Genomic DNA, 27,595 nt, shown 5'->3' with positions numbered 1-27,595 from the left:
TAATTTGAATTATTATTCTTTTTTTTTATCTCTGCCAGGCGAGATACCACCTGTTCCAGCCCCTGCCTCTCAGTGCCCCCTGACTGTGAAAGCGCAAATGTTTCATTTAATCAGTTATGGTTCATTGTTATCGCTCCAAGTTGTTCCATTGGATTCTTGTGATAATTCCACAGGTAATATGTCGACGACCATAGGGCCTCAGTCTTGAAAAGATTACATAGATTTTTTTAAATTTAAGATTTATATTAGATTCCCAAGTTTAATGTCCCGGCGTTTACTTTGAACTATAACTGTATGACCACAAAACCCAATCTAACAAGTAGTCACATGGCGCCACAAAGACAGAGCCTAGAGGTGGCAGCAGCATGAGGAGACCATAATCTGGAAGAATGACACAGCCTGGAATTGGCAGCAGCAAGAGGAGACCATATAGTAGCTGTGATAAGGTGGCAAGGAAAGGGTGTATTTCCTTTGCTCACCCTGAAGAATATCTCACCTGATTCTTAAGTAATGAGGCAGCAGGGAATGGAGGTGTATATAAGATGGAGACTCCGTCTAATCTGTGCTCTCCCTGGGAAACAGCATGTTGCTGTAGGGGGAGACACTCGGACCCTGTTGAGGAAGCACACAGCTGGAATCTGTGAGTGGTCCAAGAAGTGGTGTGAACTGTGAGTAACAGGTTGCAGGAGTCACATGTTTAAGTGGCTGAGGGTAGCTCACCAGATAGTAGTCAGGGCATGCTGATATGTGTAGTCAGTGACCAGACGGTCTAGGATTTTATTTTGTTCCTGTTTATGTTTGTTTTTCCCCTGCAACCTGTCTAAATAAGGCTGGCAAGGTGCCAGACTTGCATGAATAACCGTTGTTTGCGGGATTATTGAGTGGAAACGTGTCCCGTGGCAGTGTTCGGGACGATCCCGGAGCTATCCCCAAGGAGGAATCCTTACATGGCTGAATGAAACAGCCTGGAGTTGGCGGCAGCATGAGGAGATCATAGGGCTTCACATTCCCTAAGATGAAAAGATTAATTTTCAAATTTAAATTGAAGATTTATGATAGCTAGTGCTACCATAAAAATGTGTAGGTTACATTCCAACCCAGCAGCATGAGTAAACCATATAGTGGCAGAATGACACAGCCTGGATCTGGCGGCATCATGAGGAGACAATAGGGCTTCACAATCCCTAAGATTAAAAGATGAATTTTCACATTTAAATTGAAGATTTATGGTACCTAGTGCTACCATAAAATTTTTTTGGTAATGTCCCAGGCCCAGCAGCATGAGTAAACCATATAGTGGCCAAATGACACAGCCTGGAGGTGGCAGAAGCATGAGGAGACCATATAATGGCTGAATGGCACAGCCTGGAGGTGGTGGCAGCATGAGGAGAACATTTAGCGGCAGAATGAGACAGCCTGGAGGTGGCAGCAAGAGCATCAGGAGTCCTGAAAGTGACCCGGTGAGTGGTGTGGTGGGTGGCAATACCAGTACCTGGTGATGAAGGTGGGTGAAAAAAGGTCTGATGCGGAGGAATGTTTGTAACTGGGGAGCAGCGCCTTAAATCTGTTTGGCACTATATATTTGTGAGGTGTTGGTGTGGCAGCATGGTCAATCTACTCTGATGCATCAGGCATTGGTGGGTGGAAATCCTGGCTGATCCATGCCTGATTCATCTTCACAAAGGTCAGTCTCTCCACATTGTTCGTGGACAGACTAGTTCTCCTTGGTGTGACTATGGCCCCCGCCGCACTAAACACCTGCTCTGATGGAACACTACTGGCCAGGCAGGACAGCTTTTCCAGGGCAAGCTCTGCTAGTTGCGGCCACAAATTAAGTTTGGCTGCCCAGAAGTCCAGCGGATCTTCAAGGTGTGTTGGCATGGGCATGTCAAGGTATGCCACCACCTGCTGGTTAAGGTCCTGCTCCAGGTCTACCTGTTGCTGATGGGTTGCTTCACTATGCGGGTGAAGAAAGCTACTCATCAGCAACTGTATACTCAGGCTGCTGCTGATGGAGCTGGTACTGCTCCTGCCCCCCCCCCCTCCCCAGCAGCCATGGCAGGGGAAGGTGAGCGCAGAGGGTCCCCCGAGTCAGACCTGCGAGAGGATGGATGATGGTGCCGATAGTCATTGGACAACTGACTACTTAGTTCATAAGGTTGAAAAAAGACCAGAGTCCATCAAGTTCAACCTATAACCTTAATGAGTCCCTACTGAGTTGATCCAGAGGAAGGCAAAAAAACCTCATACTAGAGGTAAAAATTCCCGACTCCAAATATGGCAGTCAGAATAAATCCCTGGATCAATCTATCCCTATAAATCTAGTATCCATAACCGGCAACGTTCTTATTCTCCAAAAATGCATCCAGACCCCTTTTGAACTCTTTTACAGAGTTTACCATAACCACCTCCTCAGGCAGAGAATTCTACAGTCTCACTGCTCTTACAGTAAAGTACCCCCAACTGTGCTGGTGTAGAAACCTTTTTTCCTCTAAACGTAGAGGATGCCCCTTTTGTTATAGATACAGTCCTGGGTATAAATAGATCATGGGAGAGATCTCTGTACTGCCCCCTGATATATTTATACATAGTTATTAGGTCTCCCCTAAGCCTCCTTTTTTCTAAACTAAATAACTCCAATTCTGCTAATTTTTCTGGGTACTGTAGTCCTCCCATTCCCCGTATTACTCTGGTTGCCCGTCTTTGAACCCTCTCCAGCTCCACTATATCTTTCTTGTACACTGGTGCCCAGTACTGTACACAGTATTCCATGTGTGGGCATCTATGCCCCTATTGATGCACCCCATCGTTTTATTTGCCTTGGTAGCAGCTGCCCGACACTGGTCACTACAGCTAAATTTACTATTGACTAAGGCTCCTAAATCCTTTTCCATGTCAGTCATCCCAAGTGTGCTCCCATTTAATACATAATCAAAGCCCAGATTTTTCTTCCCCATGTGCATTACCTTACATTAACAGTGTTGAACCTCAGCTGCCACTTCCCAGCCCAAACTTCCAACCTATCCAGATCCATTTGTAACAGTGCACTGTCCTCTATAGTGTTTACCGCTTTACAGAGTTTAGTGTATCATCTGCAAAGATTGCTACTTTACTATTCAACCCCTCTACAAGGTCATTAATAAATATATTGAATAGAACAGGACCCAAGAAGGACCCCTGTGGTACCCCACTAGTAACAGTAAACCAATCAGAATAAGTACCATTAATAACCACCCTCTGTTTCCTATCATTGAGCCAGTTATTTACCCACTTGCACACATTCTCCCCCAGCCCAATCCTTCTCATTTTATGCACCAACCTTTTATGTTCCAGATATAAGACATCCAGTGATTGCCCCTGGTCCAGTCTGGAGCTCTCCTCCTCATAAAAGCTGATCAGGTTAGTTTGATAGGACCGATCCCTCATAAAGCCATGCTGATATGGGGTCATACATTTATTTTTATTAAGATACTCCAGAATTGCATCCCTTAGAAAACCTTCAAACAATTTACATACAACGGAGGTTAAATTAACAGGTCTATAATTCCCGGGTCACCTTTTGATCCCTTTTTAAATATTGGTACCACATCTGCCATGCGCCAGTCCTGGGGAAGACCCTGTTACTATAGAGTCCCTGAATATTAAAAATAGGGGTCTGTTTATCACATTGCTTAATTCCTTTAGAACAGGGGATGAATGCCATCTGGACCTGGTGATTTGTCTATTTTGATTTTTTGTAGGCAGCACTGTACTTCTTCTTGGGTTAGACAGGTGACCTGTACTGGGGAGTTTACCTTATCTCACTGTACTTCACCTGGCATTTCATTTTCCTCAGTGAATACAGTGGAGAAGAATTTGTTTAATATATTTGCTTTTTTGCTGATCCCCGTTTATAATTTCTTCCACATCATTTTTTAAAGGGCCCACACTTTCATATTTGATCTTTTTGCTATTTATATAGTTAAAGAACATTTTGGGGTTAGTTTTACTCTCTTTGGCAAGGAGTCTTTCTGTCTCTATTTTTGCGGTTTTTATCTGTGTTTTACATATTTTACATTTTTCTCTATAGCTTTTTAATGCTTATTCGCTGCCGTCCTGTTTCAGTAGTTTAAATGCTTTATTTTTGTCATTTATTGTCCCTTAACATTTTTATTCATCCATATTGGTTTTCTTTTATTTCTGACCCTTTTATTCCCATAAGGTATATACATCTTACATTGAGAATTTAAGATATTTTTAAAAGTCTCCCATTTAGTGTCAGTATTGCTTTTTTTGAGGAAATTATCCCATTTTATATTGTTAAGGGCTTCTCTGAGTTGATCGAATTTTGCCTTCATAAAGTTCATTGTTTTTGTGGCCCCTCGAGAGATTCCCTTATTGAAGAACAAGTTATAATGTATTATATTATTATCACTATTTCCTAGGTATCCTTCTACTTGCACATTAGTTACTCTGTCAGGTCTGTTGGTTAATATTAAGTCCAGTAGGGCGCCCCCTCTGGTAGGGCCCTGTACCATTTGGGACAGATAATGGTCTTTAGCTATACTCAGAAACCTGTTTCCTTTATCAGATTCACAGGACTCAGTCTCACAGTTTATATCAGCATAGTTAAAGTCCCCCATTATTATCACATCATTTTGATTTGCTGCCTTGTTTATTTGCCTCAGTAATTGATCTTCTGCCCCTTCCATTATGTTTGGTGGCTTATAGCAAACCCCTATAAGGATTTTTTTTATTTTTATCTCCACATATTTCTACCCATAATGACTCCACATTATCGTTTCCCTTCCATATATCCTCCCGTAGTGGGGCCTTCAGACTCGATTTCACATACAAACTCCTCCCCTTTCCGTTTTGTCCGATCCTTCCTGAATAGACTATAACCCTGTATGTTGACCGCCCAGTCACAGCTATCATCCAACCAAGTCTCTGTTATACCCACTATGTCATAATTTTCTTCAGACATCAACCACTCCAGTTCGTCAGTTTTATTGGTCAGACGTCTGGCATTAGTCATCATGCAATTCAATGGTGTATGTTTTTTCTTCCTATGAAGCCTATCCCTATTAACTAATCTAACCCCTCCCACCGCTCCACCCCCAAGTACATTGATAAGTCCCCCTCTCTATCTACACTATCTTCTCCCTCTATGTTGTAGGTTCCCTTCACTTAGGATGTCTCTGTAGTAGGTCAGTTTGTCCTCTCTCTCAGTTGGTGTAAAAAAGGCCCCCATTTTGTGCTGGAAGCAAGGGTCCAAAAAGGTGAAGAGCCAGAAGTCATCCCGCTGCTGAATGGTGACAATTCGGAGGTCACTACGCAAGCAACTGAGCATGCATCGTGCCATTTGTGCAAGTGACTCGGAGGGACTCCCTGCCTCCATCTCCACTGCATACTGCCCATTTCGCAAAACCTAAACTGTGCTCCATTGTGCCCCTTATCCTCCAATTCAGCCCCCACAGCGCTCATGTGGCCGTGAGATGTAGGCGCCACATCTCCAGTGCTCTGACCAGCCATCGTTTCCAACATGTGTTGTAGGAAATGAAGCACTGGAATGACGTTGTTCATCCCGTAATCCTGGCAACTGACTAATAATGTGGCTTCCTCAAAGGGCCTGAGCAAACGGCCGGTGTCAAGTATGAGCTGCCACTGGTGGACATTGAAGTTGCAGAGGGGAGTACCCCTATCCGCTTGGATCATCAAGAAATCGGTGATTGCTTTTCTCTGTTCGCATAGTCGGTCCAATATATGGAGGGTGGAATTCCAACGTGTGGCAATGTTGCAAATCGGACTATGTTGGGGGATACCATTCTGACGCTGTGGCTCAAGGAAGGTGTCCTTTGTGTTGTACGAGTGGCTGAAGTGCATGCAAAGTTTCCTTCCCATTGTTAGGATGTCTTGCAAATGGGGGGAACCCTTCAGGAACCGCTTCACAACCAGATTGAACTCATGTGCGATGCAGGGCGCAGCCTTGCTTGTTGCAGCGCAGACAAGATGCTCTTCCCATTGTCAGTCACCATTGTTCCCATTTCCAGTTTTTGTGGAGTAAGCCATGCTCCGATATCTTTATGAATGACTTTTAGCAGTTCCTCCCATGTGACCCTGTTCACCAAGGCAAACTATGTGAAGAACAGCATGACACCGCCGTGCCCTGCACATATGGCATGCTGAAGGGGCACTGAGACTTGTCTGTGCAGTGGAGGCTGAGTACACGGTGGAGGATGAGGAGGCGGAATCGCACAGTGAGGAGGCGTAATCGCACACTGTCACAGGACCAAGTTGGTGTTGTGGCTGTGCAGGAACCACATTCACCCAGTGGGCCATAAAGCTTAAAAACATGTATTGTCCCTGACCAAAGTTACAGCTCCAGACGTCGATGCTGCCGTGCACTTTGGTAGACACCGACAGGCTCAAAGGACTGGCCTACCCTCTCTTCCACAAAATTGTGCAAGGCTGGTACTGCCTTCTTCGCAAAGAATTGACGGCTTGGGACTCTCCACCTCGGCCCGGCGCAAGCCATCAGCTCTCTGAAAGGTACAGAGTCCACCAATTGAAAAGAGAGGGACTGCAGCACCAACAACTTGGACAGGAGCACATCCAGCTTCTGCGCCGTTGGATGAGTGGGCGCATAATGTAGTCTCTTGGACATGGCTTCACTGATGGATTGCTGGCGGAAAGACTGACTAAAGTAGGGAACAGCATTGGACAGAGACTGCTCCAGGGCCATGCCAACTGAGGGTTGTGTCTGAGGAACCCACCAACTGTTGACTGGGGGTATCAGATGTCACTTGTGATGAAGTGGATGACCGTGTTAACCAATCGATGACAGCAGATGGGTTGCTAGTCGAGACATGACCGCTAGCTGATACTGAGAGATCAGACCCCTCGCTGCAACTCCTGCTGCCACTTGCCCCTAGTCTGCTGTGACCTCGGCCTGCGCCTGATGAATTCAGGCATCTGCCACTCCTCTGTGCACGTCCAGGCACTGATCTGCCTGACATACTTTGTGCGTATATGAGGGGAGTACAATACGCTTCACTACGTTAAAAACAGTATTTGTCTAGAACAGCAGATGTGTACTTTTGGCTGTTCTTTCACAGTATCTAGGCCCTTAACAGATTAAGAGGTACAAAATAGTACACTACTTATAAGTGCAAACCACATACCTACATCTGAGGGCAGAAAAATGTGCTATAGTACACTTAAAAAAGTATTGGAGTAAAACACCAGCTGGTGATTACTTTTGCCTGGCCTTTCACAGTATTTAGGCCCTTGACAGATTAACAGGTAAAAAAAGAGTACACTACTTAGATGTAGGTATGTGGTATGCACTTATAAGGGCAGAAAAATGCGCTACAGTACGTTGTAAAAACGTATTTATGCACAACACCAGCCGTACACAACAGTGCTGCAGCACACAGTCGCTGTGTACAAAACCCAAAATTGCACTCTCTCAAAGACTATTAAGAATGGACTGCTGGGTATGTATTATAGACTACAGATTATTATATTACAGACTAGTATAACCAGCAGACCATTTGTTGTGGAACAAAGACACAGAGCTGCGCTAAAAACTTATTCCTCCCTCCTCTGCTAAGGTTTCTCCAGCTGAGCCAGCTTGTTCAAACATATGAGGCAACACACGGCTCTCTGCCCCTCTCTGTAATACAATGCTGTAGAAAGTGACTGGGAGGTTAATCGCTGCAGTAAAAAAAAAATCTTTGAAAAACGCACTGCTCTCTGTTCACCAGAACGCTGACGTGACTAGGAGGTGAAACGCTGATGAAAAAGCTTTTCTGTGTAACACACAGCACTGTCTGTCCTATCTCTCGGCAGTGAAAGTATGAAGTGACTAGCTGGAATAAGACTGCCAATTATATAGGGCTGTGACATCACAGGGGTGACTGGCTGCTGATAGGCTGCATCCTGCATGTGATTTAGGGTCCTCTCGCCTACCCTTGTTTCTGCCTTCCCAGGATTCCTTTCCCCATGTCCTCACATGTGGATCCACCATTTTAGATGCCCTGAAACCTGGACTGCACTAAATGGAGGTTAATGCGATTCGTGCGATAGAATCGAGGCGATATTAGACTCACTCATCTCTATACAACACCAGCCGGTGAGAACTTTTGGCTGTCCTTTCACAGTATCCAGACTTTATAAGGAACAAAATGGTACAACACTTAGATGTATGTATGTGGTATGCACTTATGAGGGCAGAAAAATGTGCTACAGGATGCTTAAAAAAGTTTATGTGCACAACACCAGCAGTAGACACCAGTGTACTACAGCCAAAATTGCACTCTCTCAATCTCAGTCCCTTCCCTATCAGTGCTTCTAGACTGCTTCGTGGCCTATACGTGCATACAGCGCGTCCCGTTCAGCGTGACGTCCCCCTGCGCTGTGCGGCACCTCCGCTCAACATCATGGGAGGTTGAAATGTCTCCCCGGCAACCACGCAGCTCCCTTACAGTAGCTCCGGCCGTGCTACCGTACAGAGAGCTGCCGCGGTCATCCTCTGCTATGCGCTGGCAAATACTGGCCAATGCATGGCTGGTATTTGTCAGTGCATTGGCGTACCCCCGAACAACCGGTGGCGTACCCCTAGTGGTACACGTACCACAGGTTGAAAACCCCTGCTCTAGATGCTGCTTGTCTCCACTGTGTTCCACTACCTAATTCTGGGGGTTAATAAATCCCAGTGCTGCTCAGTCAATCACTGGCTGAGGAGGGACACCACTGCAGTCAGTGGTTCGCTGAGCCACGATGTAACATATTGATCCCCAGCATTAGTAAGTGAAGCATGGTAGTGCAATACCAAAGGATGAGCATATTAAGAAATAGAAAAAAAAAATTCTGCTGGAGTACCCCTTTAAGTAACTTTCACTAGGTAACTTTCAATAGGATAGGTTACATACCTTCATAAAGAAAAGCTGGCAGTTCATGGAGCAATTCATATCAAATACAAATGTTATTCGAGACACCTCATTACTTTCTCTGTCTTGAGTCGACTGCTGTGGGGTGCTAAAAAAAAAAATATAAAAATAAAAAATGAATAAAAAGGCAGTGAAAGGCCAGCTAAACAAAATACAAAACTGTGCATGGCATTTTTCAAAATGCCTGAATGTGGCGCCGTTCTCTATGCCATATCTAACTATGCTATATTAGACAAAGTTTCCAGCTCTGTCTCCACAGCACCCACCTCCATCGTGAGACCCAGCATAATGTGATTGTACAGCACTGGGTCTCACACTCAGGTGCTGTTGCTTTTGAATGGGAAGATTTGTCTCTTATTGCATAAAAAATACATCTGGGAGCAGGGAGAACAGCACCCTATTCTGGCTTTGAGAAAATGTGCTACAAAAAAAAAAAAAAGAGGATTTTCATGCAAAAACGCCATAAAAAACGTCAGATTCATCACTTGCCGCACTGGGGGCATACTGCAGACTTCAACATGTAGTATGTATCTGCATATGAAAGACCGCTGGAAACAGCATGTCCACATGGTAGCATGGTACGATGGTGGACATGCTGTTTCCAGCTGTCTTTCATACGCAAATACATAGTACATGTTGAATGTTTGCGCCCAGTGCGGCAAGTGATGAATCTGGTGTATTCATCCGGATTCTCCTATTCACTGTGCATAGAGTGAAGCCTGTCAGTCATCGGCAGATGGGCAGGGCAGCGGTGCCTAATAAATATGCTGGACTCCTCTCTCACAGTGCTGTATTTAAGTTTGACTAAACTACTGTACATACTTGCAGAAGTGACAAACCGCTGGAAACAGCATGCCTGTCTATAGTGTGCTGCCCTCATCAACAGCAGCATGTTCTGTCTGTAAGGTTCCCTTTAAAAACACAGCGGCCCCCGTTTTGTCATTATACAGGAAGATCACAGCGGGTGTCAGGAGTGACACTCGCTGCGATCTGTCTATTAATGCAGGTACTAAAGCTCCCAGCATGAAGCACAGTGTGCTCCATGTTGGGAGTAGTAGTACCTGCAGTTATGGACAGATCACAGCAGGTATCACTTCTGACACCCGATGCGATTGTCCTATCTATTGCAGAGATGCGGAGTGGCTCTGTACAGAGCTCGTATCTCTGCACTGTACTCTGGCCGGTCAGTGATATGAATAGAACATCACTCATTCATATTTCCTGCTGAGAGCTGTGATTGGCTGCCACCATCCGGCCAATCCCCACTCTTGGCGGAAAATATGAATGAGTGATGTTCTATTCATATCACTGGGGCCGGTCGGAGCATAGTGCAGAGATGCAAGCGCTGTGCAGAGCAGCTCCGCATCTTTGCTATATTATGGACGAGTGTCAGGAGTAACACCCGGGGCAATCTGTCTATTAGTACAGGTACTACTACTCCCATCATAGACAGTCTGTTCCATGCTGGGAGCAGTAGTATTACCTAAAACATTTAAAAAAAATTAGAAAAATAAGTTAAACACACACAGTTTATTTAAAATGAATCAAAATTATTTTTTTTTTCATCCCTACTGCATCTTTTTTTTGGTACCCAACACATTTTGGAAAAAAAACGTCTAATAGGCCAAAAAGGCAAATTCCACACAGTTAAAAATGCCAGAAAAAAAACGACAAAGTGCAGGGAAAAACAGTGGCAGTTTTCTGGTGTTTTTTCTGGCATTTATAAGCCTTAAAAAACGTAATGCAAAAACCTCAGTGGTATCCTAACCTAAATATGGGGAAACTATAGCAGTTTTTACCTGAAGGCAGGAATGTTCATTGTGAGTATCATATAATCATTATCTGAAGACCCAGCAGATGTGTAAATATAATCTCCAGCCACTTCCCACCCTGTAAAACAAGAAAAACAATTTGAACGGCAGCCTTCGGCTAAGTTTCCATTTGGTTTTTCTTCTGGCAGTTTTTGGAGAACTGCCACTGCAGTTTCTGAGCCAAAGCCAGAAGTGTATTCAAAAGGAATAGGACATATAAAGGAAGGACTTACACTTCTCCTCCTTTATGGATCCATGTCTGACTTTGGCACAAAAACTGCAGTGACAGTTTTCCAAAAACTGCCAGAAAAAAAAACAAGTGGAAACTTAGCCTACAGGATCAAAAGACAATTGTCCTCCCATAAATAATACACATGTTCATGTTATTACAAATATAGCCCAAAAAGATATTGTAGCATGCCCCACTTTAATTAAAGGGGTACTCCAGTGGAAAACTATTTTTTTTATCAACTGGTGCCAAAAAGTTAAACCAATTTGTAAATTACTTGTATTTAAAAATCTTAATCCTACCAGTACTTATCATCTGTTGTATGCTAGAGAGGACGTTGTAAAGTTATTTTCTGTCTGAACACAGTGCTCTCTTCCGACACCTATGTAACTATGTAACCTCTGTCCATTTTAGGAACTGTCCGGAGCAGGATAAGTTTTCTATGGGGATTTGCTCCTACTCTGGACAGTTCCTAAAATGGACATAGGTGTCGGCAGAGAGCACTGTGGCCTGGCAGAAAGGAAATTCAAAAGGTAAAAAAAAAACTTCCTGTGGATCACACAACAGATAATAAGTACTGGAATGATTAAGATTTTCAATAGAAGTAATTTACAGACCTTTAATGCAATGATGATAGAATATAGATATGCTCAGCACTGCTGCTGTACACACTAGGACTATGGATAATGGGATGTATCGGAGAGATCTTCGAAGTTAAGGTGGTGCTCTGACTTGTAGATGTCACAGTTCATCATGTAGAGAAAGCAGGAAAAAAAGTCGGCAAACTCACCAAGCTTCTTTTTCAAGGTTGCTTCTTTATTGCATACTCACATATGAAACATAGTGCTGGGGGAAGAGAGGGATCACGGTGGGGGGTATTCACTGTCTGGCAACAGACTCTGTTTCGCTCGTTATACGAGCTTCCTCTGGCCAGACTCTGTTTAACTTTCTGGCACCAGTTGATTTTAAAAAAAAAATATTCTAGTTGGAGTACCCCTTTAACTTTGTGGCACCAGCTGATTAGAAAAACATTGTTTTCCACCGGGGTACCCCTTTAAGAATAATAAATAACAAATGTTTCCACTTCGCCCAGCCAGGCTATGCATCCATGGATATCCCTGGTTGACCAATGAGGATTGAATGCTCATCCATGGTTTGCTTAAAGGGGTACCCCAGTACATTACAGTAAATTACTTCTATTAAAAAAAAATCTTAATCCTTCCAGTACTTATCAGCTGCTGTATACTACAGAGGAATCACTTTTCTTTTTGGATTTCTTTTCTGTCTGACCACAGTGCTCTCTGCTGACACCTCTGTCCAGGTCAGGAACTGTCCAGAGTAGGAGCAAATCCCCATAGCAAACATATGCTGCTCTCGACAGTTCCTAAAATGGACAGAGGTGTCAGCAGAGAGCACTGTGGTCAGACAGAAAATAAATCCAAAAAGAAAATAATTTCCTCTGTAGTATTCAGCAGCTGATAAGTACTGGAAGGATTAGGATGTTTTAATATAAGTAATTTACAAATGTGTTTAATTTCTTGGCACCAGTTGATTTAAAAAAAAAATGTTTTCTAGCGGAGTACCCCTTTAAAAAATGTCTGGCTTTTACACACCTGCCTCTTGCTGATATTCAAAATTAAGCCCACTCATGACTGTGCTGTGCATGTTTGATGGCAGGGTATTCCACCATTTATACTCAAAACCTTGTGCAGCTTGTGTTCCAACTGGGCACTCCCTGCAGACTACAAGAGAAACAAAACAAGATTGTTAAGCAAAAAAAAACAAAAAACAAAAAAAAAAAAACAGTTTTCTATTATCTATACCGAAGTCTATATGGCTACTTTGGCCAGGACACACAGCCAAAGATCACAGTGTCGCATGCCTGCAATGCAGCTTATAAAATATCTCTGGCAAATGTTCAGTTGTGGCAACTTATATTCACTTTTATTAGAATTCAAAGTAGGGAGGTGACACAGATCTCTGGCTGTTTTATGTGTGAAAGACACAGCTGCCAAGTAGTCCTCACTTAAAGAGTACCTCATGATTAATGATACATTTTCACTGCCAGTTCACTGCCCCCATCATGATAAACCACCCCATGCCTTTATTTTTATAATTTTTTTTCGTTTTCTACCTTGATATTGCTCTATGTTTTCTGCTCAGTCTCAGTCAGATTCACAGACTGGGAAGGGGCATTACCCAGCATGACATCATCTGAAGCCATACAGGGGAGAACTTCCTCCCTCACTCTGCTACACACAGCCCAGAGCAGTTCAATGTGAGATAGAACTATGATCGGTTACGGCTGCACAACCCCTCTTCCCCCCCCCCCCTTCCCCCTCTCAGCATTTCCTGATTTTGGACTTCTGCCAGGCCAGCAGGAGTCCAAAGTCTGTGCAAAAGATGGGGGGGAAATGTGCTCTGGACAAGTGGGGAGACACCTAGTGGTAGCTTTTTTTAAAACACATATAAAACATAGAAAACTTCATTTAAAAAACAAAACAAAACAAAGTACATTAGAAAGATTTTTATTTACCGTAAGGAAGAGCAAGGAGAAGGAGAGCAATAGCAAACAGTTTTAATGAGAGTGCCCATTTAATATTTAATATAAAACATTTGTGTCCGGCAAATTTTAAGTACAGTGTTTAGTAAGACTTTTCATTAACAATGTTTGTATGGTTTTGTTTTTCTTTCTAGGGATATGAGCGGCAGTCAGATATTTGTTTAAAAAATAATAAAAACATCAATGCTTATCTCTTCATTTCCTCAACAAACACAGACACTGTGGTTCACCCTTACCAGTGGTTGCATGCAGCCATGGCACACTTATCAGTACTGGGCACAACTAAGTGCGACTACTAAGGCCAGTGACTGGCTGCAGCTGTCACATTATTGCAGTATGGCATATCATTGTTGGCTGCTATGGAGTATTCACATTGACAATGTGTCCTTCAAGCATGTCTGGCATTATCATTTCCTTGCTTGGCATTGACCTGAGTTTGTGGCACCTTCTGTAAAAACATGTTGATGTCCTATTTAGAGTATATTCACACTGAGGATTTGGAGAGGAATTCAAGAGGAATCATTTCGGTCAGGAAAATGTTGAAATCTGTCATTTTTTGCTTGCCATGATATTGAAGCGGAATTGGAGCAGAGTTGAAGCAGAAATTTATGGAGGAAGTTCAGCCATTTCCCCTTGAATTCAGCTTATGGTCAAAACTGATTTCCTAAGGAAAAAAATCCCATTGACTTCAATCGACTTTTACAAGCTGATTTCGCCTGAAGAACAAACATGTTCTTTCTTTAGGCAGAACAAAATTAGGTGTCAGAATTCTGCTAGCAGAAATTACTCAGTGTGAACAGGAAAGCGGAAAGTCTATTAAAGATAAAGATAATGGAACTTTCATTGTTGGATGATTTGGAGAAGAATTACTAGAGTGTGAACAGAGTGTGAACATACCCTAAGGCTGGGTTCACACTGCAGAATTTCTGGGCAGAATTTCTGCCGAAGATCGAGCCGACGGCGCTAGGACCACACGGACTGCATTGCTGCCCCCATAGACTGCAATGCATTTCTGGGTATATCTTTTAGGATATCTGCTCAGAAATGCATTGCCATCTATGGGAACGGCAATGTAGTCCACACGGTCCTAGTGCCGCCGGCTCGATCTTTAGCAGAAATTCTGCCCAGAAATTCCTCAGTGTGAACCCAGCCTTAGTGGTAACTACATCATATGGACTGTGATTATCTTTCTCTACAGCAATCATCTGTTTAAAATGGAACAATTGTCAAACAACAGATTGTGGTGCTTTAACTGCCTCCATGACTGGTACCAATGTTTGATGTATGAATTCGTTTAGTGCACTTAAGGCTAAGTTTCTGCTTGTTTTTTGTGCTGCGTTTTTTGGGTAGAAAAAAATGCATGAAAAAACGCCTGAAAAAGTGCCAGTGCAATTTCCTGCGTTTGCCGTTATTTCTGGCGTTTTTTTTCTTGCATTTTTTCATTTGTGTGGAAATTGCACCTTGGCAGTTTTTTTTGGGTAACCAAAATTTGTTGGGCACCGAAAAAAATAATTAAAAGTATGCAGCAGTGATGGAAAAATGTTTATTAAATAAAATGTATATATTTTATAACACCATTTTTATTATTTTTTTATAAAGTGTGTTTCACTTTTTTCTCAATTAAAATTTTTTTTTTTTAGGTAGTACTACCACTCCCAGCATGGAACACACTGTTTCATGATGGGAGTAGTAGTACCTGTACTTTAGACATATCGCCCAGGGTGTCAGTCCTGACTGACAGTGCTCTGAACTCCGGCCAGTGAATAGAACATCACTCATTCATATTTTCCTCTCAGAGCTGTGATTGGCCGGATGGTTGCAGCCAATCACAGCTCTGAGGGAAATATGAGTAAGTGAGTGGCCGGAGTACAGTGCAGAGATGTATACAGCCGCTCTGCATCTCTGCTATAGACAGGACGATTGCAGCGGGTGTCAGTAGTAATACCCGCTGTTATCTGTTCTTAACTGCAAGTACTACTACTCCCAACATGGAGCACACTCTGCTCCATGCTGGGAGTTTTAGTACTTGCATTAATAGACAGATCGCAGTGAGTGTAACTTCTGGCACCCACTGCGATCTGTCTATTATTTCAGGTACTACAGCTCCCAGCATGAAGTAGAGTGTGCTCCATGTTTGGAGTAGTAGTACCTGCAATTAAGGAAAGATCACAGCGGATGTCACTACTGACACCCACTGTGATCTTCCTGTATAATGTATAGATGCGGCCTCTCTTCTATGGTCCCCTGCACGGCCGTATACAAACACATATTCCTATTTCCCACAGAGAGCTGTGATTGCCAGGAACAATCTGGCCAATCACAACTCTCTGTGTGAAATATAAATATGTGTATATATAAGTCAGTGCAGGGGACCATACAAGAGCGACCGCATCTATACATTATACAGGAAGATCGCAACGGCGAACTGTTAATAAGTACAGGTACTACTCCCATCATGGAACAGTGTGTTCCATGCTGGGAGTAGTAGTACTACCTAAAAAAAAAATGTAAAAAAAATAAAGAAAAAAAAATGAAAAACACACACTACATTTTTATTATTGTTGGCTACATTTTTAGGTCCCCGCCCGCCCAAATAAACAGATCCCTTTGGCTGCCTTTGGCTGTCTAGGCATGCTGGGAGTTGCAGTTTGGCTTCAACTAGGAAGGCAGCAGCTAAGATCGCTTTACTGCCACCTCCCTTGATGCTCCACGCTGTCGCCTCCCAACCTGCGCCGCTGATCTCCGCTGATGTCACCAACGATCGGGGGTCCCCACAGCATCTTCTCCACAGGTACCGGCCACCATCTTCTCCCCCCGTTCTGCCCGACATCCAGGGGTGGGCAGAGCGGGGGTTTCCATGGCAACCCCCCTGTCTTCAACTGCCATTGGTCAGCACTCAGTGCTGACTAATGGCAGGGGATAGGAGGAGGTTGCAGCACTGCATCCTCGCTCCTATCCCTCAGGATGATTGGGCTGTCACTGACAGCTTCGATCATCCCTATTTTCCTGGCGATTGGGTCACCAGAGACCCGATCAGCCCAGAATAGTAGAAAATCACATGTCTGAATTGACATGCGATTTTCTCCGATCACCGACATGGGGGGTCTCAGGACCCCCTCGGCGATGTGCCGGGATGCCTGCTGAATGATTTCGGCAGGCATCCCGGTCCGGTCCCCAACCGGCTAGCGCCGGGGACAGGAATTCCCACGGGCGTATCCATATGCCCTACGTCCTTAAGGACTCGAACAGGTTAAAAACAGGTAAAAAAGTAATATAAAATTATGTTATAAAAAAGATACATTTCGTTAGATACAATTTTTTCCTTCACTATATCTTTTTTTTTTTTTTAACCCCTTAAGGACGCAGCCCATTCGGGCCTTAAGGTAGCAGAAAATTGTATTTTTATGTTTTCGTTTTTCCTCCTCGCCTTCAAAAAATCATAACTCTTATATTTTCATCCACAGAGTAGTATGAGGGCTTGTTTTTTGCGTGACCAGTTGTCCGTTGTAATGCCATCACTCACATTACCATAAAATGTATGGCGCAACCAAAAAAATATTATGTGTGTGGTGAAATTAAAAAGAAAACCGCAATTTTGCTAATTTTGGAAGGTTTCGTTTTCACGCTGTACAATTTACAGTTAAAATGACATGTGTTCTTTATTCTTCGGATCAATACAATTAAAATTATACCAATGATAACATATTTTTCTATTACTGTTGTGCTTAAAAAAAATCGCAAACTTTTTAACCAAATTAGTACGTTTAAAATCCCCCTATTTTGAAGACCGCGCATGATTCGGGCATCGCTCCGATTCTCGTGGTTATGCCTAGGACATAAATGTACGTCCTGGTGCGTTAAATACCACCTCATCAGGACGTATATTTACATCCTGGGTCGTTAAGGGGTTAATGGTACCCTACGAAATTTTATTTAAAAAAGGTATCTCCATCACTTTTTTGGATCGTCCAAAAAAGAATGAAAATTGCCTGCAAAAGCGCCAAAGTTAAAACCCACATCGTTTTTCTTGGTGTTTTTTCACTCCCATAGAGTTCTATGGGGGAAAAACGCCACGATTTTGACAAAAAAAAAAAAAAAAAAAAAAATCGCCAGTGGCTAAACATGCTGCGATTACGGAGAATATGAAAAAAAGAGATTTAAAAAAAAAAGCCAAAGTGAAAAACGCCAAGTGGAATAAGAATTTTGCGATTTCTTATTGATTTACAGCTAACATCTGGCCGCAGCATTTTTTGGCCGAAAAAACACCATGCGGCAGAATCTTTCTTGGCATTTCTCCCCCCCCTCCCCCCCCCCCCCCAAAAAAAAAAACAAGTGGAATCCCAGCCTAAGGCTAAGTTTTTGGAAGGCTGCCACTGCAGTTTTTGAGCCAAAGTCAGAAGTGGATCCATAATGGAGGAGAAGTATAAGTCCTTCCTTTATATGTCCTATTCCTTTTCAATACATTTCTGGCTTTGGCTCAAACTGCAGTGGCAGTTTTTCAAAAACTGCCAGAAGAAAAACCAAGTGGAAACTTAGCCTAAGAGTAGAACCATCAAGTTGTGGCTTTTGCACTGATCTTCAGTGAACGTAAATCACCACAACATTACAGTTTGGGCTTAAAAAACAAAACATGTGCCCTTATCGAGCACATGAGGGACTTGCCCAAAGTAAATGTGTTCTGTGCAACATGCAGACGCAAAGTTTACAGTCTCTTCTTTTTTGGCAAGGAAATTGTCACTTGCTACTCCCACCTAAAAATGTAAGGGTCTATTTACACAGGCGGAATTTCCACTTGCGGAATTCCGCCTCAAATGAAAGCCCAGTAAACTTCTATCGGATTCCACACACGGAATTTTCGTAGGAATTCTGCACGAATTCCACACAAAATCCGCACAAGTCAGAAACCCCCCTAGGAGGCGGAAACAAAATTGGTGTGGAATTCCGCCCATGTGAATAGACCCTTAAAGGGGTTATTCAGGATTACAAAAACAGAGTAAATGTATTCCAAGAACAGCACACCACCTGTCCTCAGGTAGCGTGTGATATTGTAGCTCAGTTCTACTAAAGTGAATGGAACCAAATTGGTTGATATAATTTTGTGAAAAGTTTTTCTTGCTTTAAAATTCTATGCTTGTATTTCTCTAACAGACATGTCACAAATTTGTTATTAATTTGCATCTACAATAAGTCTACTTTACGTTGGCATCATCTGTTAAATATCCTTTTACAATATTAACACAGTTAGAATGTTCATAAGTTTAACTGTTGGAGCTGTGTGAGAGCTTGTTTTTTTTGCGGGACGAGTTAACTTTTTGGGGGAACCAATTTAGAAGTGCCTGCTCGGAGCCTGCTACAAGCAGACACACTGATACGATGTGCAAGTTGCCGTGCACATATGCGGTGTACTTGCACACATCGTGGCCACTCCCTCTGCTCCTTGAACTAGGCCGTGAGCAGCCGCAATGCATGCAATTCTGCTGCACACGCGCCCGGCAACTCACACAGCATGTCTGTTCGTAGCGGCAGATTGCCGCACTGAGATACACTGTAGGGGTCCATTATCGGGCAGATCCGCAGCGTAAAATGGATCCGCTGTGGATCCGCCTGTGTGAACGAGCCCAAAATAGATTTTATCATGAAAGAATTTTTTTTTCCAACTCAACTATGTTCTATAAAACATTTTTTCCAACCTGTTTAAAGAGCACATCTTCAGGTTACTTGCTGAATGGATTTTCAGACTCTTTCTGAACCAATGTATTTATACTGACGACAATAAAATATCATGTGACACTTTGCAGGGGACCACACAATTTTTTTGACTTTCAGGTTAAAGGGGTATTCTAGGATATTTTTTTTTATTTGACTATGCTATAGGGGCTGTAAAGTTAGTGTAGTTCATAATATAGTGTCTGTACCTGTGTTTCATGGTGGTCTCGCAATTCTTATGTGATTTTCACCCCAAGTTTTATTTTTAACAACATACAAAATGACTGTCTCAGGTTTTCCCAAGTTGCAGTGCAGCTTGAGACATTACTTCACTAGTTGGGTGATCAGAGGGAACCTGTCTTTGCTTTAATAGGTGGAGCGACTGCTGGGTGAGAGGAAGATCATACTGTTTTTGCAACAGCTGGAGGCACCCTGGTCAGAAAACACTGGTCTATTGCATTGAAGAGATCACAGGTGTGTTGGGTGGGATGGCTGATGTGTGGAAGGGAGAAAAGTGACCTCACACTTACATAGAAGGAATGATTTCAACTCCACCAAACAAAGAGGATGTAAAGTGCACTGCCCACCATAAAATAGAGAATACACTACTGTACCCGTAGGATTTTAAAGGGGTACTCCACCCCTAGACATCTTATCCCCTATAGAAAGGATAGGGGATAAGATGTCTGATCGCATGGGTCCCGCCGCTGGAGACCCCCGCATTCTACCATGCGGCACCCACCTGTAACGGCTTCTGGAACAGCTGGAGGCCCTCAGGCTAATACCATCCCAACCACAGGGACGTAAGATCGCGACGTCACTATTCCGCCCCCGTATGACATCACACCCCTCCCCCTCAATGCAAGTCTATGGTAGGGGGGGCGTAACAGCTTTCACGCCCCCTCCCATAGACTTGCATTGAGGGGGCGGGTGTGACATCACACGGGGCGGAATCCTGACATCACGATCTTACGTCCACGTGGTCGGGATGGTATTAGCCTGAGGGCGTCCAGCGGTTCCGGAACCCGTTACAGGTGGGTGTCGCATGGTAGAATGCGGGGGTCCCCAGCGGCGGGACCCACGCGATCAGACATCTTATCCCCTATACTTTCTATAGGGGATAAGATGTCTAGGGGTGGAGTACCCCTTTAAAATCCTACGGGTACAGTAGTGTATTCTCTATTTTATGGTGGGCAGTGCACTTTGCATCCTCTTTGTTTGGTGGAGTTGAAATCATTCCTTGTATGTAAGTGTGAGGTCACTTTTCTCCCTTCCACACATCAGCCGTCCCACCCAACACACCTGTGATCTCTTCAATGCAATAGACCAGTGTTTTCTGACCAGGGTGCCTCCAGCTGTTGCAAAAACAGTATGACCTTTGGATAGGGGATAAGATGTCTAGGGGCGGAGAACCCCTTTAATAGAACGGATTTAAACATGTACAACAGGTTTCAAAGCCGGACCAGCTTCTTTTTCATGTACAATACAACAAATGGAGGAGGTGTAGGTATATATACACACACACACACCCATCCTTTCAATGGTCACATGATCGGAAATGCCAATATACACAATTATCATATAAATAAATACAACACTTTTTTTTTTAAACATTAATACTACTTGTACAAGTATATATAAAAATATATAAAAATAATGTATAAAAACATGTATAAATATATAGAATAAACCATAATTTTATACATATATAGTATCCTCTATGCCAGGGTGGGGCAAAACATCAAAAAACGCAACAAAACCACATTGTATGAATGAATAAACAGAGTAAAATGAAAAACAGTGTGTTGACAGGCATCAAAAAGTGATTAGTTCAAAAACTTCATTGAGGCCATCTGGAATCAAAGTATTAAAGATACAGTATGACTCCCTGTTGATGAGAGTCTAAAACCTATTAGTAATTTCCAAAGGTATAGATTCAATAATTGATAGATTTAAAACATTAGACATATATGCCGTGACAAACTGTGTTTCATAAAAGCATTCTGAATATTAGCTCTATGTTTATTCATTCTTTGCCGCACAGTCTGAACTGTGCAGCCAATGTACTGGCTACCACAATCACAAGTTAATAAATAAACAACATACTGGGATCCACAGTTAAAAACATCCTTGATTGGAAAAGACTGACCAGTAGAATTTGAATGTAGAATCAGTTTGTCTGAGGGAGATATCCACAAGCAACATAAGCAGAGACTCCCACCGCTCCGGAAGGTCCCCCTCTCCTGATCACATGATGAGATCATGTGAGAGAGGAGGTTTCAGGTCATGTGACTGGATCTTGACAACCGGATCAGTACTCACCACGGGACATAATCTACTAGGGGCCAGGATATTTTTCAGGTTCCTGGCATGTCGGTAAGTAAGAACAGGATTTTGCGGTATGAGTTTATTAAACACAGGGTCTTGCTTTAATATAGCCCAATGCTTCTGAATGACATTTTTTATTTTAAAGCTACTGGAGTTAAAATAAGTAATAAGATTTAAATGAAACTTACTATCATTATTATTATTATTTTATTCTTGTTTAGAGGGTTGGATTCCCGTGGTTGGACCAATTGACATTGTTTCAAGGGATGATTTTTTTTTTTTTTGTGTAGGCATATTTTTTTAAGTTTTTGGAGTACCCCTAATCCAAAAACCTTTTCTGGATGATTTTAGATTGCTGGATAAAATCTTTCTTAGTAGTACAATTTTTACATACTGACGGTATTGACCGTAGGGGATATTAAAAATACATTTGTGGTAATGACAACTTCTTGCATCTTGGAGACTATTAACATCTACCTTTTTAAAATGTGTCTAAATCTGAACCCCTCCCTCCGGGCTCCTGAATATCTCAAGATCCAAAAACACCATTTGAAAATTAGAAATGTTAGGGGTGAAAGTGGCTGTAATGCAACAAAACAGGAAAAAGATGGAGTGTGAATACTTTCACAAGAAACTAAGTAGTTTTAGGTAAGTAATTGAGAAGTTCTTTAGTATACTTACTGGTACCATTTGAAAACATGCCTTGAGGACAAGGCTCACAGATTGTACTGTTGGATTGATGGAAGCCAGGATTACAAGGTGGGCATTTTATTTTGGTGCCTGACATTGGCAGTTCTTTAGTTCCTTTCATAGTACTATTGCATATTTTAGGCTCAATCCATTTGTATATCAGTTGTGTCTGAATGTCAAAAACAAAAACATCTCTAGGTTAAGTTTTTCTTCATACAACAAAAATGTATATGTATGTTTATTACCTCTCCATTGGCATCACATGGCAAATGAGTGTAAAAATAGTCTTTATCTGTGCATGGGGGTCGAGGTGTGCAAGATGCAGAACCAGCAACTAAAACAGAAAAAATATAAAATATAACATCGATGTACACATATTTGTAATATATCAGTGTTATTGATAGCAATATAAGATTTTTGTTCCTCAAACTCGATGTAAAACATGATGCATTTAATGTACTCCCATGCTTTTATAAAGGTGGACATGCATTTTTATTAACTGTTCTCTCTCATCCTGTTGTGTTGTCTATTGAGAGGGCACGAAATGGATACGTTGTAGACAGACTGGTCAAGTACTGGGTAATCTTTCCAAGAACAAAAGTATCTGGCAGTGAAAATGCAGCACACCTAAGTCTTTTTTACACTGACATCATTTTTGGGGGGTAAGAGTAGAGAGGCTGTCAAACACCTTTGACACCCACTGACTTTAGTATATATCAAAATCTATGGCGAAACCAAAATTTTTTGTAACTTTTGGGAGTTTGTTTCTAAGCAAAGCAATTTCTAGTAAAAATTACACCTTTTATTTATTCTGTAGGTCCATAAAATTACCCATACCCAATTTATATATTTATTTTATTTCTACTACTTTACTACTAAAATTATAAACTACATACACCAAAATTTGTATGCTTAAAATTTGTCTTTTTCGGACTCCTATAACTTATTTATTTTTCCGCATACAGGGCTATATGAGAGTTCCTTTTTCGCAACATGATCTGTAGTTTTTATCAGAACCATTTTTGAGTTTAGGAGTTTTTATGGGACATTTTGATTGGGGTTAATTCATTTTAATTAACTCTCATTAACTCTTTGGCTCAGTATTGATCAGTGTTATCGGAGCTCTGCTGCTCTAGCCTGCAGAGGCTGGCTGGAGCATCAGAGAACTGATCGGACTGTGTGGAGGTAGGTAAGGGCCCTCTCGCCATCCACTCAGCTGATCGGGACTTTAGACACTGTGATTAACTTTTATCGGGGTGTCTAAAGGGTTAATGCCTGGCATCAGCCCGATCAGCGATGTCTGGCTTTAACCGTAGAACCAGAACCCACCGGGTATGAAGCATGCTCAGCTAATTAGCGCGTTTCAACCTGCAGGAGTGGAACCAGGGTGAACAGGTACGACCTTGGTTCTTAAGAGGTTAATCTGCCAAGACATCACAATTGTTGGTCTCGGCAGTTGCAACGGGAGCATGGCTGTGTTTAAAAGCCCTGATCCCCATGGTGCACTAAGTTACCACTCACCATTTTGTACATTTATGTCACTGTGTATGAAGAGGTTAAAGGCTCTTTTACACCGGCTGATTATTGGGCAAAGGAGCATTCCTAGGAACACTTGATGCCAATAGTCGGCCTGTGTAAAAAGGCAAGCAATCAGCTGGGGAACGAGCAAACGCTTATTAAACAGGTGGTTGTGTAAGAAGGGGCAATAGACACCAAAACACACTTTAAACCGGTGGATGCGAATGGCTACTTGCACTTTAAAAATGAGCACCTTAGGAACTGGAAAGTGAATATTCTGTTTGGACAACTGAATAGAATAAGAAATTGTTCAGAGAATAAAAATTATAAAGAGCAAGCTGAAATAATAGAAAAAAGATTTCGTACAAAAAACTATCCTGCTACAATAATTAAAGGGGCGGATGCCATTGAAAGAAATAAACAGAGAAACAAGGAAAAGGAAAAGAAAGATTAAAAAAGGGAAAGATAAAAAAAATATGGTACAGCGATTGTGATTCGCTGTAGTGCAAATGCAAAAGAGATAGAAGTAATTCTCAAAAAACACTGGGAGATACTGAATAATGACCCTTTCCTGAAGGAGGAAATGGAAGTAATAAAAAAAAACAAAAATGATCTTTCAGAAGGCTAGAACTATAGGAGAGAAAGTTAGCACCATCATAACTTTGAGTTAAAACTAAATAAAACAAAACTAAAAACAAAAATCATGAAAAAGTGAACGCTTTAATGTGGTGTAGCGAAGTGCGGTACATGCCAATATATACATAATGGAAAAACAAAAATTTAAAGTAATATAACAGGAGAAAGTATAGAAATTAAAACTGGCATTGACTGTGGGTATAGTTTTGTTATATACATACTGGAGTGCCCATGTGGCCTCTTGTATGTAACCAGAACTACACAAAATCGCTTTAATATCAAGCCTCAGTATACAAAGCACAGTGTCTCTCGGCATTTTATGTTGTACCATGATTCTAATCCAGACCTTCTAAAAGTGACCTCCCAGTTGAGCAAATAAAAGAAGGTTTTAGAAGATTTAAAGGGGTAATCCGGTGAAAAACGTATTTTTTTTTTAAATCAACTGGTGCCAGAAAGTTAAACAGATTTGTAAATTACTTCTATTAAAAAATCTTAATCCTTCCTGTACTTATTAGCTGCTGAATACTACAGCAGAAATTCTTTCCTTTTTGAAACACAGTGCTCTCTGCTGACATCTCTGTCCATTTTAGGAACTGTTCAGAACAGCATATGTTTGCTATGGGGATTTCCTATTAAGGGGGATGTGCGCTGCCCTGCAGTTCGGAGCTCCGCTCACAGTGTCCGGAAGTTAATTACTCCGAATGCTGTGTGCGGGCTTCCGTGTTTGCAGCCGCCGGGCTATCACGCCCCCTACCGTAGGCTTGCATTGAGGGGCGGGGCGGAGCGTGACGTCACACGGGGGCAGAGGCGTGAAGTCACGTGACGCCAGCCCTGCGGTCACCGGTAATCAGTCCCGGAGCGAACACGCTCCGGGACCGATTACAAACGGGGTGACGCGTGCATGATCCCGGGCGTCCCCAGCTGCGGGACTCCCGCGATCAGGCATCTTATCCCCTACACTTTGGATAGGGGATAAGATGTATAAGCACCGGAGTACCCCTTTAAATACCTGAATGGTCGTGCCTGTTCATGGTTGAAACTAAGAGACCAAGGAGGGGATCGCTACTAGCAATGCAGATTCTGATGGATATTGGTTTGAGGCTACACGGGTGAGAGGGGAGTAGTGGAAACCATACTCCCCTCTGTGAAGTAAGTAAAACCCCATGAGTCCGTGGCAATGTGAATGTGCTGGTAAGAAAGTACAGAGACCCACTCTCCGCCCTTTTTTCTGTTTGCTGCATAAACAGGTGATTGGATCTTTTGTGTGGCCAATAAAATCATTGTTATCAGCCGCTCATTACCCTGTGTAAACAGATGATCCAGCAGTCATTATAATTAGAGATGCACCGAAAGGGTAATTTGGGGAAGAATTATAAAATTTAGGCTGTGTTTGGCCAACAACCGAAAACAAAAATGCATTGCCCTGCCCACTTTTTCATATAGTTTTTGTAAAATTGTATTATCAACATTTTTTTATTTAATAAATTTGTGAATGTAAGTAATCTGAAATTAAAAACTCCATGCTAATAATAATAAAATGAACATCACAACCTGTACACTCAACCAGCCCCGGCCCCCTTGTAAACTATGGGCCAATGTGGTACTGGCCCTGCTTCAGATGTGGGGGAGATGTGGTGATTCTGCTGGTACTTGGTGTCAACTATGCTTCTTCTACTGGACTTGCCAAAGTAAGTCCAAAGACACGCCCCAACTTTAACACCATAACCCCTTAAGGACCTGGGGTTTTTCGTTTTTTGCATTTTCGTTTTTTCCTCCTTACCTTTAAAAAAATCATAACTCTTTCAATTTTGCACCTAAAAATCCATATGATGGCTTATTTTTTCCACCACCAATTCTACTTTGTAATGACGTCAGTCATTTTACCCAAAAATCTACGGCAAAACAAACAAAAAAAAAAACATTGCGAGACTAAACTGAAAAAAAAAACGCCATTTTGTAACTTTTGGGGGCTTCCGTTTCTACACAGTACATTTTTCGGTAGAAAATGACACCTTCTCTTTATTCTGTAGGTCCATATGATTAAAATGATACCCTACTTATGTAGGTTTGATTGTGTCGAACTTCTGGAAAAGATCATAACTACATGCAGGAAAATTTATACGTTTAAAATTGTCATATTTTGACCCCTATAACTTTATTTTTCCGCGTATGGGGCGGTATGGGGGCTCATTTTTGCGCCATCATCTGAAGTTTTTAGCTGTACCATTTTTGCATTGATAGGACTAATTGATTCATTTTTTTCATGATCTAAAATGTGACCAAAAATGCACTATTTTGGACTTTGGAATTTTTTTGCGCGTGCAGTTTAATTAATGATATATTTTTATAATTCGGACATTTCCGCACGCGGCAATACCACATATGTTTATTTTTACACAGTTTTTTTTTTATGGGAAAAGGGGGGTGATTCAAACTTTTATTAGGGAAGGTGTTAAATGATCTTTATTCACTTTTTTTTCCACTTTTTTTTTGCAATGTTATAGCTCCCATAGGGACCTATAACACTGCACACACTGATCTTTTACATTGATCAGTGGTTTCTCATAAGAAACCACTGATCGATGATTCTGCCGCTTGACTGCTCATGTCTGGATCTCAGGCACTGAGCAGTCATTCGGCAATGGGACAGCATGGAGGCAGGTAGGGACCCTCCGGCTGTCATGTAAGCTGTTGGGGATGCCGCGATTTCGCCGCGGCGATCCCAAACAGTTCCCTGAGCTAACCGGTATGGTTTTACTTTCACTTTAGACGCGGCGTTCCACTTTGAATGCCGCGTCTAAAGCGATCAGTGCTGCGCGCTATTGGCCACGGGTCCCGGCTGTTAGAGGCCGGGCCCGACCTGCTATGATGCGGGGCCACGCCGCGTTATAGAACGGGAGCGGACTCATGACGTACCAGTACGTCATGGGTCCTTAAGGGGTTAAGGACACAGCCCATTTTTGCCTTCAGGACACAGGAAAATTCAAATTTTACAACTTTTGGCAAGTTTTATTTTTACGCAGCGAATTTATGGTTAAAATGATATGTTCTTTTTATTCTGTAGCTCAATGAAATTAAAATGATACCCAATTTATATCGTTTTTCTAATAGTGCTCTACTTTTTTAAGAAGTCAAACTTTATTAAACAAAATGAGTATATTTATAACTATAAAACTTTTTT

The 27,595-nt window shown here is 42.2% G+C and overlaps 1 protein-coding gene and 1 long non-coding RNA gene across 7 annotated transcripts in view; one reads left to right on the top strand and one right to left on the bottom strand.

Annotated features, from left to right (window-relative positions):
• ELAPOR1 (endosome-lysosome associated apoptosis and autophagy regulator 1) overlaps positions 1-27,595 on the bottom strand; it is a 438,781-nt gene that overhangs the window by 179,327 nt on the left and 231,859 nt on the right. For all 6 annotated transcript variants that reach the window (XM_056557720.1, XM_056557717.1, XM_056557718.1 and 3 more), the window contains 5 exons: positions 22,506-22,594; positions 22,252-22,429; positions 12,587-12,715; positions 10,733-10,823; positions 8,916-9,021 (listed from right to left, as the gene is read on the bottom strand). In XM_056557720.1, the coding sequence (XP_056413695.1) occupies positions 8,916-9,021; positions 10,733-10,823; positions 12,587-12,715; positions 22,252-22,429; positions 22,506-22,594 (593 nt within the window). The remainder of the gene's footprint in view (positions 1-8,915; positions 9,022-10,732; positions 10,824-12,586; positions 12,716-22,251; positions 22,430-22,505; positions 22,595-27,595) is intronic.
• The window catches only part of LOC130356345 (uncharacterized), a 122,660-nt gene that overhangs the window by 58,489 nt on the left and 36,576 nt on the right, over positions 1-27,595 (top strand). The gene's annotated exons all lie outside the window — the stretch shown is intronic.

The sequence above is a fragment of the Hyla sarda genome, chromosome 2 (genome assembly GCF_029499605.1).
Source record: "Hyla sarda isolate aHylSar1 chromosome 2, aHylSar1.hap1, whole genome shotgun sequence".
NCBI lineage: Eukaryota > Metazoa > Chordata > Amphibia > Anura > Hylidae > Hyla > Hyla sarda.
The sequence above is the reverse complement of the archived record's forward strand: the minus strand, read 5'-3'. Positions and strand labels throughout refer to the sequence as shown.